This window comes from Hemiscyllium ocellatum, chromosome 24 (assembly GCF_020745735.1).
Source record: "Hemiscyllium ocellatum isolate sHemOce1 chromosome 24, sHemOce1.pat.X.cur, whole genome shotgun sequence".
NCBI classification, from domain to species: domain Eukaryota; kingdom Metazoa; phylum Chordata; class Chondrichthyes; order Orectolobiformes; family Hemiscylliidae; genus Hemiscyllium; species Hemiscyllium ocellatum.
In genome coordinates this window covers 33364228-33389485 of record NC_083424.1, presented here as the reverse complement: position 1 = coordinate 33389485, position 25258 = coordinate 33364228, and the positions used below count along the sequence as shown (strand labels likewise).

At 38.0% G+C, this 25258-nt stretch overlaps 1 protein-coding gene across 6 annotated transcripts in view; it reads left to right on the top strand.

Moving 5' to 3' along the window:
- mtmr3 (myotubularin related protein 3) overlaps nucleotides 1–25258 on the top strand; it is a 124138-nt gene that overhangs the window by 32499 nt on the left and 66381 nt on the right. For 5 of the 6 annotated variants that reach the window (XM_060843680.1, XM_060843676.1, XM_060843677.1 and 2 more), the window contains exons 3-6: nucleotides 319–453; nucleotides 755–834; nucleotides 8628–8717; nucleotides 9749–9865. In XM_060843680.1, coding sequence (XP_060699663.1) covers nucleotides 832–834; nucleotides 8628–8717; nucleotides 9749–9865 — 210 coding nt within the window. In that variant the 5' untranslated portion in view covers nucleotides 319–453; nucleotides 755–831. Of the gene's footprint in view, nucleotides 1–318; nucleotides 454–754; nucleotides 835–8627; nucleotides 8809–9748; nucleotides 9866–25258 lie in introns of those variants that run through there. The other variant, XM_060843678.1, reaches the window with a different exon arrangement.

The following is a 25258-nucleotide window of genomic DNA, read 5'->3' as shown; positions in this document are numbered from 1 at the left end:
ACAAATGGAAGAACCAAAAGGTGGAAAATAAAACAAAATTTGTAAAAAGAGAATGTCCAAGGCAAAATGCAAGATAACAAAAAAAAATGACAGTAAAGGACAGTCTGGTGCAGAAACTAATAAAATCAAAAGGTTGACAAATCACAGGTAATAATGAAAAGAGACACATTTAATATTTATTTGTAGCTACTTTATGTATTTTGTAACCGGAGAGTAAGAGATTTGTTACTGTGTTCTACCTGCCTCTGATTTCTGTGATCAGAACACAAGTGTATTATATGCATATCGCCAAAACTTGACTTTTATTTCATTAATCAGATTGATGAGGTCAGATTACCAGTCGTCTTCTCTGTGTGATGCTGATTTAGGGATGACTTGATCGATGGCTGCAATTAGTTTGTGAACCCAAGTCACTATTCCATGAACTGATGATGACTGAAAAAGTAAATTGAGGTAAGTGCATGAATAAAACTTGCTTCAGAACGATTGGCCACTAATGTTTTTTTTGTCTACAAATATGCAGATATTTTTGGCTAGGGTATTAGGACTATATGGGAAAAAAAGATGAAACAACTAAAAGGAAAGCACGTGTCAAAAAAAATCAGAAGAATGAACTTATATTTCATTCCTTTTAAATTATGACTAAATCTTGTTGACCATTATACTTGTGCGAGTTAACTGTTTTGCTGTACTAATTTGTTTCTGCCTTTATTTTTCTGGTGTGTATTAACCCTATTTAATTACGAATTTTCAGATTTGATCTCCAGTGAGACAGAAGTACAGAGAAGTGATACTGAAGAATAATACACAATATTGAACTGTGGAATTGACATGGTAAGTTGGTTGCTAGTTTTATAATTTTTATAGTGCAATCTCTTATGTCCTCTAAATTCTTCCTGAACTGCTCTTTGTCCTTTAAGGGCTTTATATTCCATGAATGGTTCCTTATAAGTTTTGAACATGATGCACATCTCTGCCAGGAAGCTATATGACACCATCCTCTGTAGCCCCTGCATTTTAAAAATTAACATTTTGTTTTGCATTGGAATATTTTTGATTATTGAACAAGCCAACCATACTTTTTAAACATTGCACTCGCTTTGAGTATTGCATAAACAAGACATTTTGTCAAAGCTTTTCATCTTATACTCATCCAGACAATTCACAAGAATATCAATAAAGAGAAAAGCTAATATTTATACATTTTCAGAGGAAAGTGCAGCTTGGCTGACAGATGAACTCTGGTTGTATTTCCATGGAGAACACAGTAGTAGCCACCTGAATGAGTGCAATTCCAATGATACTCAATAAGTTGACACCATCCAGGACAAAACAACCTACCTGATTGGCAAAATATTCACATGGCTATGTAGTGGCTATGTACTCGGGAGCAACAATATGTGTCATATATAAGATACACTGCATCAATTCACTTAGGCTCCTTAATCAGCACCTACCAAACCATGATCACTTTCATCTAGAAAGATAACAGCAGCAGATGCATGGAAACCTCACAATTCACATGTTCCCTTCCAAATCACTCATCATCTTAACTTCGAAATATTTCACTAATCTATCATTATCTTGGGGTTAAAATCCTGGAACTCCCTCATGAATGGCATTGAGGATCTACCTGGAGCACATGGTCTGCAGTGGTTAGAAAGCAGCTCACCTCCACCTTCTCAAAGACAATGAAGGATGGATAATAAATGCTGGTCTATCCAGCAACGTCCAGAATTTAAAAACAATAATTTAGCAATGAGTGACTGTTGACTGCCAAGCTCGGTTTAGATTTCAAACTAGGCAGGTTAACCTTTCTTCATTGGTCAGGCATTTTTTGAAAAATGAATCAGTGAATGACTGTCAGCTATTTTTTGGGTTGAAACAGACACACGTGTTCATTTTGTCTGCAAAGAAAGTAGCCCTGTGTGTTGAAACTATTTAGCTTTTAATACAGATGTGCTCTGCCCTGCAAGCTCAATTGACAATCTTTAAATTGGTTGTCCATGTAACTTTTGGCACACTTAAGATTATTATCTAGCAAAAATGTTGTCTAATTGTAGAATAACATCTAATGTTGGACTATATTGTGAACACAGGTTGGGGTGGGTACGGTCAATATCTTGCTGGTTGTGGCCAAAGAGATATGCTGTTTGAAATGATCCACTAGCCTTTGACATATACAAACTACATACCTGACATAATTACTGCACTGAAACTCCGATGCAGCATTGCTTATTTTGTGTGATAAGCAGAACATCTGCTTGATAACATCCTGTTAGTGGCAAATACAACTTGTGTTGCGACTGTACTTAGTGCGTTACCATTTCTGTCCATGTGAAGAATACTGTTAATCGTCGTAGGAGTTAGGAACAGTACTTGACAGGAACCAAGTCCATAGGGGGTGATCACTTTATACTAAGTACAGTAACTAAATCTGCCTTGACTGTTGAGAATCTAGTCAATTAATTCTTTTGCTGGAATTGGGCATAAATTGTTCTGTACTACTTTGCATTTTTATGGATAAAATAATATCTTGGCAATTTTAATGAAGCAATTAAATAGCTAACAAAATACTTGTATGGCGTAATGTAACTTAAATAAGGTTATATAGTGTAATTGTCACTTGGAATAATGTGAAGTATGCTTTATCAGTCAAAAGGATGCATAAGCATTAGAGAAGGTGCAGAGAGGGAGATTAATAATTGAGAGTCTGACAATTCAGTATGAGGAACGTTTTATTCTTTAAAACATATTTCAAACTCTGCAGCCTATACAGTTTGAGGGGAGTTTTCATGAACTACAATAAAATGTTGATCTGTTCAAAGTACATTCAGAATATTTTAAAATGAGAACATAATAGGTCCTATCACCAATGTCAATACTGAAAAATAAATTTGAAGCACATTCATCATTGGTCTGGAATGACTTGCCAGAGAATTTGTTGCAGAAACATAATTTAGGTGGATGGAATAGAGTTAACATATTAGAAGGCAAGTTTTGTGTTGGCCTTAAAATTTCTAAACATACGGTACCTTTATCTCACTGTACCAATGTAGTTCCCCTTTCAATTTCCTCTGCTACAAAAGCAGTTGGCTACAGAAGAAGGAAAAAATATGGGGACATTTGCTTGTTGCAGAGTTATTGAAATTATAGGAGTTTGATTTTTCTGAATTGTTTTAATCATTGATTGCTGTTAAGTTGCTTTATGAACATCTTCATTCCAGAATAATCGACCTAAATGTAGAGCTCTAACTTTTCTAGGAGTGCAATTAACGTTTTCCTAGGAGTAAACACATGCCACTATTGTGACATAGGTTCACTTTTATATTGTATTCATGTTCTGCAGTTCCTCTTACTTATGTGGTGACATTAACAATCATTCTCTTTCCGACAAATAAAATTCTTAACAGTACTTTTTTTTTGTTGTTAGCCATGAAATGTTAAATTACTTTGCAAAATCTGGAAATTTATGCAGACCCAAATGATATGCTTGTCTCTTGAGAAACAACATTATAGATAGAGATTTATTGCAACTTAGAACAATTTTCTCTTTAAAAGTATACCTACTGAATTGCACAGTCAAGAGATGGAGACCCAATAAGTGCTCATTCTTTATATATCAAGCCACTACATACTGCAAGATTGATTTATCTCTAATAAATAGAGATAATCAGTGCCATAAGCAAAACTCCTCCTTCCAGCTACCTTAAATCTCCAAGATCGCCAACTTTGCTCGAGTTAATATTTTTCCTACCAAAGGCATTCACTCCTTAAGGTCAGACTTCGGTTCTGTACAGTTGAGACAAATTCAGTTACCTTACATGTATATTATGCTCCCGTCATTTCCCCACCTTTACTCAATCATCCCCCCTTCCTTCCAGAATCCAATTTTATTGTATTCTGCTTTCCAACCTGTTCATGAAGTTTGTGTGTAGAAGATCTGACCTCTATACTGAAAATAGTAAGTTTGCAGATGATACCAAAATTGGTGGTGCAGTAGACAGTGAAAGCTTTATCCCTCAATTTGGAAATGTCCAGCAGACAGGAAAGATACAAAAATAAAAAAAATGTCTGTTGATACTTTCATACTATCATCCCAGTAGCAATTCAAGGTCACTACCAAGTACAGTCAAGTTTAGCAGTAGGGAAATCTCACTTGTAAATCTTGTTTTTGCATAATTATGGATCTTCCTATTATCTGGTGGCAGAGTAAAAGTGAAAGGAAGGAAATTCCTTCTGATTTTTTGCATGTTCCTCTAGTCAAAGGAGATCAGACAAATTTGAGAAACTTTAAAGTATGCGATCTGGACAATCACATCATAGTTGATGAAAGTGCACAGTTTACCCCTTAGTTGCATCATCCAAAAGCACTAGTGTACTGATCACACCCAATTCTATATAATCATCACTATTCTTGTTCTTCTGCTGTTGCTAAATTATCAGATTGCATATCCAGCATCCAGTATTAGATGAGTAGAAATTTCTCAAATATTGGTAAGATTAAAGCTACTATCTAAAGCCCTGCTCCAAACATTCCCTTGCTACTGATTCCATCCCTCACCCTGGCACCCTAATTCCTGCCTAGATTAAAACAGATTGTTTGTAAATTGGTGCCATATTTAACCCTGGGGTGAACTTCTAACTTCATGCCGTCACCAAGTCTATCTTTCAATTTTTGAAACATCACTTGCAGCCCTGCCTCAGCTCGTCTACTGATAAAAGCTACATTCCTAAATGAAAACAAAGTGCTGGAGAAACTCAGCAGGTCTGGCTAATTTGTGCAGGGATAAGTAGCTAATATTTCAAGACCAGTTATGACTTCTTTGGAATACCAAAAGCTTTGTTCATGCCTTTGTTACCCCCAGGATTTCACTGTTCCAGTATATTGCTGGCAACCACATTCTACCTTCTGTAAATTTGAGATGAAAATTTTGTTACCAGTATCCTTAATGTCGTCATGTTAACCTAACACCCATGTGCCTACTTTCCTATATTGGCACCAGGTTAAGCAATGCCTTGATTTTAAAATACATGTTTTCAAAATCCATGGATTAGTTCTTTTCTACTTCTGCAAACTCCTTGCAATTCAAAACCTTTCTGGATATTTATGCTCATCTATTTCCGCAAGTCTGCTCCATGATTAATCACCATGCTTTATCTGCCTCTACCAAAAGCTCTGAAATTTTCTCTGTAAACTTCTGAACATTTCTAATTCCTCTATTTCTTCCTCTGCACCTTCCTCTTTAATCATGCATTTGGCTATGAACCCAGTCATGTCTTCGCGGCTCACTACCAATTTTTACAACACTCTTGTGAAATTCTTTGGGTTGCCTTACTGTGTTCAAGGTGATATATAAATGTAAGTTGTTTCACAAGTCTTGGAAAACTTTCTCTACACTGGCTATTTTGTTGCAATGTATGATGGGAAACTTTCCAACTATATTGAATATATTTTCTTTATAAATAATGTCACATAGTATGTGAGATTAGCTAACAATTGCAAGCTCCAATGACTTAACATAAGCATTCAATAATTTCACAAAGTGTTTAAAGGTTTGCTAAAGAGTTAACTATCGTGGTTTTCAATTCAAAATATCATCCAATGTTCTAATGAAGTGCCAATTTATGGTTCCATGTTTCCTCTGACTATTGCTGCTTTATGTCCAGATTTAGCTCATCTCAGTCTTTATTTAAAAAAAAATTGTATTGTGCAGTTGGATATGTTCTGTGCTCATTTACAATGCTAGTGTATCAAAGCTGCAACTCTAATAATAGGCCGGACAGGATAGATTGAGTGATTCAGGCAACTTTAGACATGACTACTTTGTATTCACCTTGTGTGAAAATAAATTTTCTTTTCTAAAACAAAGAAAATTTAGTTTTAATGTTATGGAGATTCTGACCCACTATTGGGTACGAAGTATTTCAGCAAACCATTATAACTGAAGCCTTTTTTTACAAACTCATCCTTCAAAGTTCTAAGAATTTAAAATAGGCATTAAGTGTTGATCTTTTATATAGGCAGTGCCTAATGAGTCTGCCACTGGTTCATGGACTGGTCACTGACATTTTCCACAGAGTGAGGTACCCACCTAAAGTTTGAAGGCCTAATGGCATTTTACCCTAGTTATTTAGCATGTATAGATGTGCCCTTTTGAGAGAGCTAATGTAATGTTAATTTTGTAAAAAGCTTTCCTGAATAAGAATGTATAGAGTAGAGCATTAATTTGAATTTGTACTCGCTTTCACCAGAGGATGAGCTTCTAGTTCTGCTTAGCAAGAAGAACACTTGGTGAAGGAAGGCAGTTTATAAGAAGGGGAGCATTCCAATAGCACCTAGCAACCAGAAAGAATGAATTTGGAAAAAGCTAATGATTGGATAGCCTGTCCTTGATGTCATAAATGGTATTGGTACTCTTTTTCATCAACTAGTTACGAATCATAGAGTCATAGATATGTACAGCATGGGAACATACCCTTTGGTCCATCTCGTCCTTGCCAATCGGATATCCCAGCCTAATTTAGTCCCACTTGCCAGCACTTGGTCCTTATCCCTGTAAACTTTCCTATTCATTTACCCATGCAATTGCCTTTTAAATGTCGTAATTGTACCAGCCTCCATCACTTCCGCTGACAGCTCATTCCATACACACACCATCCTTTGCATGTAAAAGTTACCCCTTAGGTCCCTTTTAAATTTTTTCTCTCTCACCCTAAACCTATGCCCTCTAGTTCTGGACTCCTCTCCCTCAGTAGCCCAGAAAAGCACAGCCGGTCAGGCAGTGTTTGCGGAGCAGGATAGTTGACAGTTCAACCCATTTATCAGGAAGGGCTCCTGCTGCTTGGATGCTGCCTGACCAGCTGTGCATTTCCAGTGCCACACTCTCTTCAAGTCTGATCTCCAGTGTCTGCAGTCTTCACTTTCTTCTAATTGGTTTGAGTAGACACATCTGTTCCTTCATAATTGACATAATTTTGATACAGTACAATGGGAATGATACAATATTTTGATAAGTCATTTTGCTTTACTGTTTTGTAATGTGTTATCATTGTTTTGAGCTTCAAACAGATACATGTATATAGTTATATAATGTGTACAAACACGTTTTGCCTTTATGATTTGGAGATGCCGGTGTTGGACTGGGGTGTATAAAGTTAAAAATCACACAACACCAGGTTATAGTCCAACAAGTTTAATTGGAAGCACACTAGCGTCGCTCCGAAAGCTAGTGTGCTTCCAATTAAACCTGTTGGACTATAACCTGATGTTGTGTGATTTTTAACGTTTTGTCTTTAGTTGTTTATTCTAACATTCTATAATCTAGAAAATTCTGAAAACCAGAAATGACTTAATCCTAAAAATTGTGGACTGGCAAAGTTTCAGTGTATGGGTAGTTCTCATATAAAGCGTGTTTCTGCAGTGCAATTTGGCAAAAACTTCACTGAAGAATTAGGGAATGGTAGCTTCAAGAATGCTTACTTCTGTTCGCAATTGTGAGATTCCAGTCTCGATCATTCTGTGCGTGCACCAGTGTCAATGCTGAAATCTCCATGCTTTTTTGCACATGTGCTGATGTCAGCTGCCATCTGAACATCTAAGAGGTACAATCCTGTATATTGAGCAGCTTCATCTCAAAAATTAAGCTTGTGATTGTTTGTTTCTTTGCTCTCCCTCTGAGACAAGAATATTCTTGTATAATTCCTATATAAATCCTGTATAATGCCTGCAGGATTGCATTGCTCTAATACATACCATTTGTCGTTCTAATTTGTTCTTGTGTCTGCATATCACGCAGTCTAAACCAACTCCCAAGAAACAGTCAGAAGACAATCAACCACAGCCATCCACTTCTACAACCACAACTGCATCTGAAGGTGGTGATGATGATGACCCTCTGTTCCTGCATTAACAATTTTTTTTCAATGTAATGTGTCAAATTTACTTTTGTTTTATTGTGATTTAAACCTCCATTCAGGCTGTGCTATACTTCATGTTAGGCGTTTGGGTGATTTTTGAGTGATCGTGAGTGTTTTCTTTTGCTGGTCTGCCAACCCCACTTTTCCCATAGGTCCCATTATTTCCTTTAAGCGATTTTGTATAACTAAGGCATTATAGGAGAACTACCTGTATCATAACTGTAATTCAGCAGCTAAAGTATCAGTTTGGTATTTTGAGGCAAATTATCTTGGGAAACAGCTATCGTGAGCATTGACATCCATCATTAGCAACAGATTGCCAGAAATAAAAGCAGGAGGTATTGGAGAAACTCAGCAGACCTGGAGAGAAAGGAGCGTTAACATGAGTCTGAAGTCAGACTGGACTTTAAATGTTAACACTTTCTCTCTCCACAGATGCTGCTAGACTTGAATTTTTCCAGCACTTGTTTGAATTTCAGATTTCCAGCATCTGCAATATTTTGTATGAGTTTGCCAGAATGTGCGCAGCTTAAATCTTGTTCTGACAAACCTGGTGTCATGAGGGTGTATACATTTGAATAATGAATAAAGCCCTACACAATAGTTGTCTTTATATCTCTAATGCTGAAGGTGGGGCCACTATAAATTGACAGGGCAAACATGTATATACATTCTTTGACTACAAAGAAAACTATTTCTCCTTTCAGGATGAAGAAGGACAACATAGTTTGGAGTGTATCCAAGCCAATCAGATCTTTCCTAGAAAACAGCTAATTAGAGAAGAAGAAAACCTCCAGGTATAGAAGAAAAATGTGGATTTAATTGGAAGTACTGTAGACTTTCAGCCAGTTTTCCATTTACAAATGAGGTATTCTGATCATTTCCATGGTAAGTGATGATCTGCTTAAATAAAATCCATTTGTCAACATCAAATGTTCAAATCATGTGCTCCAAAATGACATTAAGATCACTACTTCTCCAATCCCAGCTTATCTTTGGTGTCTGGTGCTTGATATCCTCTTGGTACTGATATTAAGCCTTGCATTTCCACAGCATCGTTCATTAGGGTTAGGACCTCAGGATGTCCCTAATTAAGTGCTTTTCAATTGCAATTGCAATTGGAATGTGGCAACCAAATTGCAAAAGCAGCTCTCTCAAACAGCAGTGTTATGATGAAAAAGTTTTTTTTTCATGAGGGATGAATATTAGATAAGACTCAATGATCAAAGTAGTTCTCAATAGTCAAAACATTGCTGTGGGATCTTTCACACCCAAGTTGGGACCTCTATTTAACATTTCTCTTGAAAGAGTGCAGTACTCTTTCAGTGCTGTACTGTAGTGTTAGCCAAGATTATGTTCAATTATCAAGTGGGATTTGACCCACAACCTTTTGTGAGTGCTACCAGCGAACCACAGCTGACAAAACAAAATCAACCAGCAGGAATTTTCTAACAAGATTTCCTAGTGCTAACTAGGATCTCCTCATGCTAACTTCCCTTCCACATACACATACGTACATCAAAAATGTTGCTTTTGTTGCATTGAATTCCTGAATTCTGAGTACTCATGTTATCTATTGAAGGTTAGCATTTTATCCACATTTTCGGATTATTGTCTCTCAAAAGTTCAAGGACTCTACACAACAAAAGCTAGATATTTTTCCATTCCCATCTGCTCTGCACCAGAGTGCTATCCATGTATCTGATGGCTGAGCCAAGATTGTGGCTGTGAATTTCTAGATAAACAGATACAGTATTAATTTACAGTATTTTGTTTATTCATAGCTAATGCTGAATAATAACTGCTTCCCCATTATTTAACATTGCAGGTTCCTTTTCCTGAGCTTCATGGGGAAAGTACAGAATACATAGGACGTGCTGAGGATGCAGTTATTGCTTTGTCTAACTACAGATTGCACATCAAATTTAAGGAATCAGTTGTTAATGTAAGTGTTGAAAGAATCTTTAAATAATCAGATAGATTTGAATTTTTGAATCTTGTCATGAATTTATTTTCTGTGCTGGATAATAAGTGCAAATAATAAACCAGTTGAGGTTTTCATAAGAAAAACTATATTCTATAAGAATATACATATCTGAAAGCATGATGGAAAATGGTGATTCTGTCACTTTTGCAATGATCAAGATGCAAATGTATGCAAAGTTTTGGTTGTTCTTAACTGTAAAAATATTTAATGTTTTGGAGCAGTATGATGCATTGTAGTGCAAGAGGAAAATGGGAGGCGTTTGAGGAATTACTTCCAATTCAGACAGGCTTATGATTAAAAGTGGCATCGAATTTCCAATCTGCAGTGCATTTTCTGAAATGTTTCTTCATGCCATCTAACTCATTTTTTGCTTTTCCCTTTTTCCTTTATATTTTTTCCTCCTCCTCTCCTTTCTCTCCCTCCCTACACTTGCCTTTGGGGTCCTCTTTGATCTACTTTTCCATGCAAGCTTTTGTTTTTACAGCATCCTGAATTCTTCTATAACACATCTCCCTTCACTTGCCACATTGATAGTCTTCTTAGATTACTAACAGTGTGGAAACAGGCCCTTCGGCCCAACAAGTCTACACCTACCTCCGAAGCACAACCCACCTAGACCCGTTCCCCTACATTTACCCCTTCACCTAACACTACGGGCAATTTAGCATGGCCAACTATAGATGCCACCAAACCTAAATTTCTCTAACACTTTCTGTTTTTATTTCAGATCACCAACATCGCTTTTGTTTGAGGCTAATTGTTCAAGTTTTCATTCATCCAGTAATATTGCAGATCAAGAATTTTTAATGTATTAGAATCAAAATTCTCTTCAGTCCTCCCTACAGCCACCACACATGTGCACCCTTTTCCCTGCTGTCTGCGCTTGCTCTCCTCCACAATCTATCATCATCTTATTCTTGTGGTTTCTCTTTGTTTATCTTCTGCCTTATGATTTTTACCTCCATGTCTCTGTGGTTAACATGAAGACTGTCTTTCTCAACTTCATGCTTATCAGGTTAAACAACAATGAGTCATCTCTCTCTCTTTCTCTTTCTCTCCCTCTTTCTTTCTCTCTCTCCCTCTTTCTTTCTTTCTCTCTCTTCCTCTTTCTTTCTCTCTCTCCCTCTTTCTTTCCCTCTCTCCCTCTTTCTCTCTCTCTCTCTCTCCCTTCTTTCTTTCTCTCTCTCTCTCTCTCTCTCTCTCTCTCTCTCTCTCTCTCTCTCTCTCTCTCTCTCTCTCTCCCCCCCCCCCCCCCCCCCCTCTTTCTCTCTCTCTCTATCTCTATCTCTATCTCTTTCTAATGAGAAAGCAGCACTAGGACTATGGCAACTTTACCTTTCTACTTCTACACTTGTTGAGATTCTGGACAGAAAAAAAAAATAAGTAACCACTCTGGTATATAGGAACCATTCAGGCAAGTTGGAGATCACAACATATAATGTTAAATGCGCAGTTTAATCAGTGCTGTATTATTATAGAAGCAGTGACGTCAGGATCTGGACGATTTGGGTGAGCTAGGGGAGCAGCTTAATTTTAAACCTGTCTAGAGCATAAAGAGAAAACTGTTTTTTGGAGGGTGTAATTAATTTTAGAAACTCTAACAAAATGCCATTTGATTCTGCCTGCAAGTTTTTGAAAGGTAAATGATTTTGTTTAAAAGTGATTGCCTATGCAGAATGATCAATGGAAGATACCAGTTAAGAGGTGCTCCACAGCCTGGGTAAAATTGAGAATTGACTAAAAGTAGCAGAATTTTGCCAGAGGATTGTACATTTCTGCTTTACAGAATTCTATAAATATTATATCTAAGTTGCACATTTTTACTGATACATGGAGAACTTGAAAAGTTGAGTTTTATGACTTTTGAAGAATTTTATCTTGTCATGTAACTGGAAAAATGTTTGCATTAAAGATATAAGCAGAGAAATGAAAATGACAAGAGACAATAGGTGCAGGAGTAGGCCATTCTGCCCTTCGAGCCTGCACCACCATTCAATATGATCATGGCTGATCATCCTTAATCAGTATCCTGTTCCTGCCTCATCTCCATAACCCTTGATTCCACTATCCTTGAGAGCTCTATCCAACTCTTTCTTAAATGAATCCAGAGAATGGGCCTCCACTGCCCTCTGGGGCAGAGCGTTCCACACAGCTGCCACACTCTGGGTGAAGAAGTTTCTCCTCATCTCTGTCCTAAATGGCCTACCCCATATTTTTTAAGCTGTGTCCTCTGGTTCAGCACTCACCCATCAGCGGAAACATGTTTCCTGCCTCCAGAATGTCCAATCCTTTAATAATATTATATGTCTCAATCAGATCCCATCTCAGTCTTCTAAACTCGAGGGTATACAAGCCCAGTCGCTCTAGTCTTTCAGCGTAAGGTAGTCCCGCTATTCCAGGAATTGACCTCGTGAACCTACGCTGCACTCCCTCAAAACCAGAATGTCTTTCCTCAAATTTGGAGACCAGAACTGCACACAGTACTCCAGGTGTGGTCACACCAGGGCCCTGTACAGCTGCAGAAGAACCTCTTTGCTTCTATTCTCAATCCCTCTTGTTATGAAGGCCAGCATGCTATTAGCTTTCTCCACTACCTGCTGTACCTGCATGCTTACCTTCATTGACTGGTGTTCAAGAACACCCAGATCTCTTTGTATTGCCCCTTTACCTAAATTGATTCCATTTAGGTAGTAATCTGTCTTCCTGTTCTTGCCACCAAAGTGGATAACCAGACATTTATCCACATTAAACTGCATCTACCATGCATCTGACCACTCACCTAACCTGTCCAGGTCACCCTGTAATCTCCTAACATCCTCCTCACATTTCACTCTGCCACCCAGCTTAGTATCATCAGCAAATTTGCTAATGTTATTACTAATACCATCTTCTATATCATTAATATATATTATAAAAAGCTGCAGTCCCAGCACTGATCCCTGCGGTACACCACTGGTCACTGCCTGCCATTCCGAAATGGAGCCGTTTATCGCTACTCTATTTCCTGTCAGCCAACCAACTTTCAATCCAAGTTAGTACTTTGCCCCCAATACCATGCGCCCTAATTTTGCTCACTAACCTCCTATGTGGGACTTTATCAAAAGCTTTCTGAAAGTCCAGGTACACGACATCTACTGGATCTCCCTCATCCATCTTCAGAGTTACATCCTCAAAAATTCCAGAAGATTAGTCAAACATGATTTCCCCTTCATAAATCCATGCTGACTCTGACCTATTCTGTTACTACTATCCAGGTGTGTCGTAATTTCATCCTTTTATAATAGACTCCAGCATCTTTCCCACCACTGAGGTCAGACTAACTGGTCTATAATTTCCTGCTTTCTCTCTTGCTCCTTTCTTAAAAAGTGGTACAACATTAGCCACCCTCCAATCTGCAGGAACTGATCCCAAATCTATCAAACTCTGGAAAATAATCACCAACGCATCCACGATTTCTCGAGCCACCTCCTTCAGTACCCTGGGATGTAGACCATCAGGCCCCAGGGACTTATCAACCTTCAGACCTAACAGTCTCTCCAACACCAATTCCTGGCAAATATAAATTCCCTTAAGTTCAGGTCCTTCAGCCACTGTTATCTCAGGGAGATTGCTTGTGTCTTCCTCAGTGACCACAGATCTGAAGTACCAATTCAATATTTCTGCCATTTCTTTGTTCCCCGTAATATATTCCCCTGTTTCTGTCTTCAAGGGCCCAATTTTAGTCTTAACTATTTTTTTGCCTTTCGCATACCTAAAAAAGCTTTTACTATCCTCCTTTTATATTTTTGGCCAGTCTACCTTCGTACCTCATTTTTTCTCTACGTATTTCCTTCTTAGTAATCCTCTGTTGTTCTTTAAAAGCTTCCCAGTCCTTCATTTTCCCACTTATCTTTGCTATGTTATACTTTTTCTCTTGTAACTTTATATGTTTCTTAACTTCCCTCGTCAACCACGGCCACCCATGCCGCCGCCTCTTTGGAATGAGCTGATCCTGCATCTTCTGCATTATACACAGAAATATCTGCCATTGTTCCTCCACTGTCATCCCTGCTAAAGTATTGCACCATTAAAATTTGGCCAGCTCCTCCCTCATAGCTCCATAGTTCCCTTTATTCAACAGAAATATTGTCACTTCCGATTGTACCCTCTCCCTCTCAAATTGTAGATTGAAGCTGATTGTATTATGGTCACTACTTCCCAATGGCTCCTTCACTTCAAGATCCCTGATCAATTCTGGTTCATTGCACAATACCAGATCCAGAATTGCCTTCTCCCTGGTCGGCTTCGGCTCCAGCACCAGCTGTTCTAAGAATCCATCTCGGAGGCACTCCACAAAGTCTCTTTCTTGAGGTCCAATACCATCCTGATTCTCCCAGTCTCCCTGCATTTGAACTTTCTGAATTCTACTTTAAATCTCATTCCTATGTCAGCACAAGATTTTCTGTTTTTGTTTTGGTGTCCCGTGTAGTGTATATATATCAAAATACCTATTGTGAAATGACATTAAGTATAATTTTTTTGAAGTAATCCTGGCATTGATGAAAATGTTAAAGTGTAATGCTGACTGTGCACTGTGGCATTACAGACGTTTATGCACAATTGAGTTATGCTGTGGTTTTAAGCTAACTGTGCACAATGATAATAAAAATTTCCTGAAACCATATTGTAACTCTACCTTTTTAGTGTATTGGTAGTTTTGTACTTCAGGAAATGTCAAATGTAAGCAACAAGCTTTAATGTTGTATGATACTTAGTAATTTTTAACTGTTAGCTCATCAATGACTAGCACCATTACAGTCCGTTCTTCTATAATGCAATGGTTGTGTTCTTGTGCAACCCTGAGTTATAGAAAAATCATGCTTTAGAAACAGCGCTTAAAGTGTTGATGATGTGGTTGTGTTACAGCCAATGCACATTTAAAAAATTCACACTTTACAAGCAGCATCCCCAATTTGTCACTCGCATCACATAAAATTCATGCTAACCAAACATGCGTTATAGCAAAGCGACCTGTACTACTTCATCCTATATGGCAACTCTGTTTTCTACAGAAGTGATCTGAGTTTGGGATAACAAGATGCATACTTGCACTGTTGCAAAAACAAAACATTTCAAACAGACGCTGTATCAAGTATTAGTGCTCATTACTGTGCTTTACGTTGAATCCTTACAACACTGCTGAAGGATTGTAGTATTTTAGTGTATTAACATTATCACTGCTAAAATGCAATTAACGCAAAATTATGCTACAAACTAATACCTGTTTCAACTTTTTTAAAAAGGGTGCTTCTCCCTGACTAAATTTATTTGTGCCAGTAATTAAATCGTAATTGAGTGGTTATAATTGAAAACGTCTTATACTTGTGCCAAAATTATTGTGCACTTCAGAGTTGGTCTATCAGTTCTAGATGTTCCCTTGCCAGCTACATTTAAGCTGGAAAGATGGACAGTCTAAGCCATGCAATCAGTTGTATTTTCTTGTACTGCTTGTCTTACACCTTTTGAAGGAGTAATGTGTGTTCAGTAGGACTTGTGTGGGATTTTGTTAACTGTTAGGGGAATTAAAAGAATTTTGGTATAAAAACAAGCCTTTATGTTCTTAGTATTACTGTAGTACAAAGAATAAAAGGCTCCTCCCCTTCCCTATTTTGTAAACTCCATACTTTTTAAAAAACTCAACTTTCTGTTTAAAATAGTAAAGCATACTAGAATACGGAAACATGGGAATCTGAGATCATGTGAGATATTTTCTATGTGGCTCAAGAACTCAGTTTTTGCTGCAGATTTGTGACAATACAGTAATCATTGTTAACGCAGCTCAATTGTAAGGGACAGTCCTGATCTTGGCCTCACCTTTTTAATGCAAGTACTTCCCATATTAAACAAGCAATATTAAACCAAGGCTCAGTCATACACTCTGGTGGACATAGATGATCCCATAATGCTTGTAGAGGAGATTCAGATGACTTTTTTTCAGTGGTTGTGAACAACATTTATCCTTCAACCAATAATACCAAAAACAATTATCTGTTAGTTTGTTGTTGAGGAAATTTGCTGGGCAAATTTGATACTTTTTAATTACCCACATATTGTCCAGAAATAAGTAATTAGTTGCAGAGCGCTTTCAGGTACCTTGAGTTGGTGAAAAGAAATTTCTTCTGATTTTTTTTTTCTCTTGCATTGTTTTCAGAATTTTGCAGAACCTGCTGAGATCCTGGATACTGTCAGAATGATCTGTTACTGTAGTGGACAAAATTCTGCAGTAGCTTTGTAGCTGTTTGCAGTTAACTATGTACATGGCCACCATATTCCTGTCTGGTTCATTCTATCAACACTATGCCTTCAAAGGGAAAAGGCTGTTGGAAGAAAATGAACATGTTGTTACTAGTCAAACACCCAGGCTATTTTGAGTCAGAAAAGCTTAATTTACTGGTGCTTCAGATAGGTTATTGAGCAGCCAGTCTGTAATTGGAAAGAAACAATTTCTGTGTTTCATGGTATGGCTATTTTGCTTTTATGTTGTTTTTGGGGAGATACCCAATTTTGATGTATCCACAGAACCGATCTTTCAAGAGTGCACTATCCTTGAAAGCTTCAGTATGTTTTATTCTGATTAACTGTTCACACTTTGCTACTCAGAATCTGAATAATCTTGGACAATAGGCAGCAATATGATCAAAATATTTAGTGCAGATTAAGGCGAATTTACTCCATACTTGGTGTGATAGACACTCAATTTAAAATGACATGGTTGCAATTATATCTTCCATAACCTAAATGTGAATTCTCCAGAAGCAGTGGTCAAAATAAAAAACTCATTCTTCATAAGAATGTTAGTGATGTGTGAGACCTAATTGAACTGGTAATTACTTCTGTAACAGTGCAGAAGTACATCAGTTCCAGCATTTAGCGGATACTGGGTTTGCAAGATCTCTTTAGGATGTAAACTGGTGTGCTTTAAATGGAATTGATATTCAAGATGTTCAACATTGTCTTTGTCTTTGAAACAGGCTTAATTAACAGTTTGATGATACTGGAGGTGGTTTGGTCATTAATATATGTACCAGATGTTGACTAGTTCATCCATACTGCTAAGTAACTCTTTCAAAAAATGCTTTCATTTTAAGCATTATGTTATGAATAAATTCATTAAAGAACTGAGAAAGGATTATCATAACTTTGACATGCTTTGTTTTAATTTCCAAAAGCTGTTCGTAATAACTGAGCAAAGTATTTGGAGCAATTGTATGCGTTGATTTAACATTTTCTTTCGTGTGCTTACAATATTTTTAAATATTTGTTTGAGCCTGAAAGAGATTATCTTACAATATGGTACTTTTCTGTTTATTAGACATAATAGGAATTTAAAGACAGCTTGATACTATTTTCAGACTAATATTATTGTGGACAAAAACAGTTGTACTTTCAATGTTGCGTTCCATTCACTAAATAAAGTTGCATCTTAGCTCACAAGAGCCACATCCTGAAAAGGGAAGCCAACTTTTTAGCAAAATGTATGATGAGAGAATAAACACGTTTGTTTGAGACAAGAATCTGTTAATTATATACAAGTTTAATGAAACCAAAATCTGGTTCTTTTGTCCTTTAGACATGCCTGTTCAGAATAGCATTTTGAATCACAATGTTTAGTTGTGACATCACTTTGATAATCACAAAGGAAATAGGACGCTAGTGATTATGTGCCAAATGAATTAATCCAGTATGCTGAGATAAGTATTGTGTTGGAAAATCATATATAAACCAACTTTGAAGATCAACTGATACCCATTGTACAAAGTTGCAAAATCACTCATGTGAATGGAGCTTTGCAAATCGAACAGGTTCCTAAAATTGAAAAAGTCTAATTGCCAAGTGAAGCAATTGACAAGTGAAAAGGATTTTTGCTAAGATTGATTCCAATTCAGTTACATCAGTTTCTAATGCGAAATAGATCTAATTTTTCCAGTTTGTTAATTTTACCAAAATGGAAAAGAATTTGCTTATTTTTCAAAAAGTTAGCTTTGCTGATCATGGAGCTGTTCACAGTAAAAGATACAGGCAGAAAGCATATTCATAATTTGAAGAAGTTATGATCTTGGAGACTTTGATATTTGCGAAGATTGAAGCCACAAGGTACATGGATTAAAACTAAAGCATTTTACTTCACAAAATAATCAAACAAATACTATCCTAAATATGCAATTGCATTAATTATATTAAAGGTACAATGAACACCATTATTTGTAGTCTAAAACCAAACCTCTTGAGTTTCCTTCTACACCAATTAACTTGCACCCCCAAAAGCTCAAATCAGACATGTACAGTATCAGAAATTGCAAGATTAGGCATTTGGTCTGAATACTGTTTTAAAGTTTTATATAAGGATTGAGATTTCTCGGACCTTCCACTTAGTTCAAGCAAGACTTTCCTTTCACATCTTCCCTCAACTATCCAACATTTGTCAATTCTCAGTTCAATAAGGGCAACACATCTCTAATTGAAACTCTCTTGGTTCTGACGTTCTTGAGTTCTGAAGTCTTGACACCAAGAATTCTATCTCCTGAATCCTCAGCTTCTTCTCCCCGGATCATAATTCACTAATTTGTTTTTTGATGAAGTAATAAAGAGGATTGATGAGGGCAGAGTGGTGGGCATGATCTTTATAACTTCAGTAAGGTGTTTGACAAGGTTCTTCCTGGTAGACTGGTTAGCAAGGTTAGATCACATAAAATACAGGGAGAACTAGCCATTTGGATACAGGACTAGCTTTAAGGTAGAATACAGAGGGTGGTGGCGGAGAGTTGCCTTTCAGGCAGGAGGCCTGTGGCCAGTGATGTGCTACAAGGATTGGTGCTGGGTCCACTGCTTTTCATCATTTATGTTAATGATTTAGATGTGAACGTAGGAGGTATAGTTAGTAAGTTTGCAGATGACACTAAAATTGGAGGTGGAGTAGAAAACAAAGAAGGTTACCTCAGTACAACAGGATCTTGATCAGATGGACCAATGTGCTGATTAGTGGCAGATGGAGTTTAATTTCAATAAATGTGAGCTGCTGCATTTTGAAAAGTCAAATCAGGACCTCTGCACATAGTAGTAAGATCCTGGGGAATGTTGCTGAACAAAGAGACCTTGGAGTGCAGATTCATACTCCTTGAAAGTGGGCGGCATGGTGGCACAGTGGTTACCTTTGCTGCCTCACAACACCAGAGACCCGGGTTCAATTCCCACCTCAGGCGACTGTGTGGATTTTGCACATTCTCCCTGTGTCTGCGTGGATTTCCTCCGGGTGCTCTGGTTTCCTCCCACAATCCAAAAATGTGCAGGTTAGGTAAATTGGCCATGCTAAATTGCCCGTAGTGTTAGGTGAAGGGGTAAATGTAGGGAAATGGGTCTGGGTAGGTTGCACTTCTGCGGGTCGGTGTGGGCTTGTTGGGCCGAAGGGCCTGTTTCCACACTAAGTAATCTAAAGTGGAGTTGCAGGTGATTGGATAGTGAAGCAAGCATTTGGTATGCTTTCCTTTATTGATCAGAGCATTGAGTATCGGAGCTGGGAGGTCATGCTGTGGCTGTACAGAACATTGGTTAGGCCACTTTTGGAATATTGTATGCACTTCTGGTCTCCCTCTGATCGGAAGGATGTTGTGGAACTTGAAAGGGTTCAGAAAAGATTTACAAGGATGTTGCCAGGATTGGAGGATTTAAGCTATATGCAGAGGCTGAATAAGATGGCGCTGGTTTCTCTGGCGTGTTGGAGGCTGAGGAGTGACCATAGAGGTTTATAAAATGGTGGGGGGGCATGGGGAGATAAATAGGCAAGGTCTTTTACCAGGGTAGGGGAGTCCAGAACTGGAGGGCGTGGGTTTAGGGTGAGGGGGGAAAATTTAAAAGGGACCTAAGGGGCAACTTCACGCAGAGGGTGGTACGTGTATGGAATGAGCTGCCAGAGGAAGTGGTGGAGGTAGATATCCGACCACATATCCCAACCAATCTAGTCCCACCTGCCAGCACCCGGCCCATATCCCTTTCTATTCATATACCTATCCAAATGCCTTTTAAATGTTGCAATTGTACCAGCCTCCACCACCTCCTCTGGCATCTCATTCCATACATGTACCACCCTCTGTGTGAAAAAGTTGCCCCTCAGATCTCTTTTATATCTTTCCCCTCTCACCCTAAACATATGCCTTCTAGCTTTGGACTCCCTGACCCTAGAGAAAAGACTTTGTCTATTTATCCTATCCATGCCCCTCATAATATTGTACACCTCTATAAGGTCACCCCTCAGCCTTCGACACTCCAGGGAAAACAGCCCCAGCCTGTTCAGCCTCTCCCTATAGCTCAAATCCTCCAACCCTGGCAACATCCTTGTAAATCTTTTCTGAACCCTTTCAAGTTTCACAACATCTTTCCGATAGGAAGGAGACCAGAATTGCATGCAATATTCCAACAGTTGCCTAACCAATATACTGTACAGTCGCAACATGACCTCCCAAATCCTGTACTCAATACTCTGACCAGTAAAGGAAAGCATACCAAACGCCGCCTTCACTATCCTATCTACCTGCGACTCCACTTTCAAGGAGCTATGAGCCTGCACACCAAAGTCTCTTTGTTCAGCAACACTCCCTATAACCTTACCATTAAGTGTATAAGATTTGCTTTCCCAAAATGCAGCACCTCACATTTATCTGAATTAAACTCCATCTGCCACTTCTCAGCCCATTGACCCATCTGGTCCAGATCATTTTGTAATCTGAGGTAACCCTCTTTGCTATCCACTACATCTCAATTTTAGTGTCATCTACAAATTTACTAATTGTGTACCTCTTATGCTTGCATCCAAATCATTTATGTAATTGTCAAAAAGTAGAGGACCCAGCACTGATCCTTGTGGCACTCCACTGGTCACATGCTCCAGTCTGATAAACAACCCTCCACCACCACCCTCTATCTTCTACCTTTGAGCTGTTCTTCTGTCTTCTCACTGTAACCCTGAACGTTGTTCCTTTCCAAATAACTGTCGTATTGCCCTCTGAATGCCAAATGAACCTGCCTCCTTTCACTCACTGGCAATGCATACCAGATCCTAACCACATATTGAACGAAAGAGATTTTGTTCATTTCTTTTGCTTCTTTTATTAATTACTATAAATATCTCACCGCTTGTTCCCAATCCTTATTGTGAATGGGGATATTTTCTGTTAATTTGTAGAAATTGAAATTATCAAATATAAATCATGACAAATATTCTATGGAAATCCAAAACAATAAATATTCTTGCGCAATTAAATTGTGTCCACCAGTAGTGCTTCATGTTGCTATGTACAATAATTGACGTAGAATTGAACATGTAAGCAAATGGAAACATGTGAGTGTGTAACGGATTGTGTCAATGAAGGCGAAGAAGTAATTTTGAGAGTTAATATGTGGGATATTAACTGAGCCACTTCAACACAGCTGGATTTTACAAGATTACTCATTCCATATTTCCTTTAAATGTAATTCTTCCACAGACATGTATTTCCTCTTGTTTCTTAAGAATTATTTTGTCAGAATTGTTTAGAAGTTGTGCACATTTGTGTTTGCAACTTGAATGTGAACTAAATTAACAATAGTATTACTGTGTCTGGATTAAAGAGAGTGAGCAATTTAAGGTAATTCTTTGCAAGTAGATTACCAGTACCACAACTATATATGTTGAATTTGCATGCATGAACCTTAACCAAGCCAAAAGAGATGATAATTGGCTATTGAAGTTACGCGTCTTAAAATATGATTGCACATGATCAGATCGGGGTAGTGAAGAAGGCATTTGGTATGCTTGCCTTAATTGGTCAGTGTCTTGAGTGTAGGAGTTGGAATGTCGTGTTGCGGCTCTACAGGACATTTGTTAGGCCACTTTTAGAATGCTTAGTTCAACATTGATCGCCCTGCTGTAGGAAAGATTTTTTTAAACTCAAAAGGGTGCAGAAAAGATTTACGAAGTAGTTGTCGGGGTTCGAAGATTTGAGCTATAGGGAGAGACTGAATAGGCTAGGGCTATTTTCCCTAGTGTATCAAGGATTGAGTGGTGACCTTAAAGGTTTATAAAATTATGTAGGGCATAGATAGCATGAATAGCCAAGGTCTTTTTCCTCCGGTGGAGGAGTTGAAAACTAAACGACATCGAGGAGAGGGGAAAGACATAAAAGGAATCTAAGAGGCAACTTTTTCATGAGAGGATGGTGCAAGTATGTGATGCGCTGCCAAATGAAGTGATGGAGGCTGATACAATAACAACATTTAAAAGATATTTGCAAGGGTTTAGAGGGATATGGGCCAAATGGTGACAAATGGGATTAGATTTATTTAGGATATCTGATCACCATCGATGAGTTGACCAAAGGGTTTGTTTCTGTGCTATATATCTCTATGACTGTAATATGACCATCTGCCAAGTTGTCTAACCTGTGAAAGATTTGCATTTTATGATACAAACCCAAATGCAAACTAACCTCTGACAATCAATAGCTACCTAATAAAAGTTGTTGATCATGGTGTACAGAAATAGCAATATATATCTTACATTTTAATCATATTAAATTCTTTATGAAAGTTAAAGATTAACGTGTATGCTCACATTATTTCTGTACAAAAGTGATTGTATTTGTAATGTTTTTCCACCATCAGGTTACCAGTGCACAGCTATATATTTGAATTTGCATGCATGATGCTTAGCCAATTATCATTTCTTTTGGCTTAGTTATTCAAGTTCCGCATCTTTAAAGTATGATTACACATGATCAGATCTCCAATACCATCATAATTTTCATTTCCGTGGCTTAATTTCTCTCTGCTATTTTATAGCATACCGTTATAAGTGTCGAAAATTAAAATACCAAAAATGTACAAAATGCTAAATGATTCCTGAATTTTCTAAAATCCAAAGCATTGATCTCCAACTCAGATCCTGATCAATAGGTTAACTGTAGAGCCTGACAGTCGATCCCACCTTCAACCATTTTGCCCTGCCATGCATGTCTCTGACAGTTGATCTCACCACATGCCTGTATTCCTCCTCATGTGAACACTGATAGTCATGCCATGAATAAAAGATCTTGAATTTAGGAAGCCACATGGTTAGAGTTAAGTGTATGCTCTTTAATCGACTTTACAAACATGATGCATCAAGTTGGCACAGTCCAGATGGGCTGTCAGTGGAGGGTAAAGTAAGTTTTGTGGTGGCAGTACAAAAAGTGAATAAGAAATAAATATACTAGGAACTGATGAACGAAGCCAATATTTTACAGTGTGGATTCTCTGCTAGGGCAGTTCAACTAGTCCCATTCCTCTGCCTGTTTTCAGTAGACCTATAGGTTTTATTTGTTCAGTTACTTATCTATTAGGACTATGCAGAATGAAGAAACATCATGGGAATACTGCTCTGTTTCACCTTCAGTTTCTGAGCAATACAAACTGACTAAGGGCCCAAGAAGTACATCATGACTACAAGAGTGATCTCCTGTGCCTCCGCATTTGAAAGAAGCCAACAACTTTCTGAATGTTCCAGAGGTATGGATCCAGAGACCTATATGCAACATAGCAAGTGGCAGAGTGACGCCACAAACTACAAGATGAAGTAATAGTGATTGAACTTGGACAATCTAGAAAGAAATCAAAAATGTATAACTTTCACACAACGAAAAACTTAATTTTTGTTCTTCATAAAACATAGAAACCATCTCCCTAATGGGCAGCAAACTATTTCAATGATAAAAGTAGAATTTGGATTGATGCCACATCAACATACAGTAAATTCAAGAATAATTTTCCTTTCATGCTTCAGACAAAGAAAGTTGGCAAGCTGTACTATGTTGTGAAAACTCAACGGTAATTTCATGTTTTCTGCCATTTGGCAAAACACAACAATTCTTTCACAGATGGCAAAATAATTAAAGGAGCAGTGACTATAGCTGTTGACTTTTTATTCAAAAAAGCAGAAGCATTCAGAGAAGCAACACAAAGGATGTCATTGTTGAATCCACAGTTGCAAGGTGAGTGGAATCTTTCTCCAAAGACTCTTTTCAGCAACGCAACTGGAATTCTGCTTTGCACTGAAGTTTATTGAATCCATCAACGTGACCAATTTTTGTACGTATGGCTTTTAAGCAACTAATTAACCAGGATCTTCTCACCCTTATAGAGAACACGTACTCTATGACTAACAAGGATGAGGATATCTACAATGAATTCAAATAATATGTTTGAGAAAAACATTCCAATCAAGCAACTGCTTTCTATCGCAACTGAAGGTGCATTAGCCATGCTCGCCCCAAATGAGGGCTTGGTTGCATTTTGGATAAATGATTCTAATTCTTCCCCCATTTTATCAATTACCACTGTGTAATACACCAGCAAGCATTAGTGAGTAAAGTTATGGAGTTTGCTCACGTAATGAAAGTTGTTATTGAGACAACTTGAGCAAAAGTCTTTCAGCACCATTTGTTTAAATCCTTACTCGATGGACGCAGTGCTGCCTATGTTGAACTAACCCGCCAAGCTGATCTAAGGTACTTGAGTCAAGGGAAGGTCTGGCAAAGATTTTCAGTCTGACGCCCAAAGGCGTCACTTTTCTTAAGTCAAGGAATGCAGTGAGCTGTCAGATAATGCATGATTGTTCAACTTCAATTTCTTTGTGGTCATAATGTTAATACTGAATGAACTGAAGCGAAAGGACAGAAATTTAGCACATATGATCGGTGCTGTGAATGCACAGAACATCGAACATTACAACGCAGTACAGGCCCTTCGGCTCTCGATGTTTCGTCGCCCTGCGAAACCAATCCGAAGCCCATCTAACCTACACTATTCCATTCATTCTTGTCCATATAGCTATCCACTGACCGTTTTAAATGCCTGTAAAGTTGGCAAGTTTCTAACTGCTGCAGACAGTGTGTTCCATGCCTTACTACTCTCTGAGTAAAGAAACCTCTGACGTCTGTCCTATATCTATCACCCCTCAATTTGAAACTCTGCCCCCTCATGCCAGCCGTCTCCATCCTGGGAAAAAAGGCTCTCACTGTTCATCCGATCTAACCCTCTTACCTTGTATGTCTCAATTAAGTCAACGCTCAACCTTCTCTGTTACGAAAACAGCCGCAGGTTCCTCAACCTTTCTTCATAAGACTTTCCCTCTATACCAGACAACATCCTAGTAAATAACCTATGAACTCTTTCTGTATCCTTCCTATAACGTGGTAACCTGAACCACACGCAATACTCCAAATGTGGCTGCACCAGAGTTTTGTACAGCTGCATCATGACCTCATGGTTCCGAAACTCGAAACTCTACTGATGAAAGCTAACACA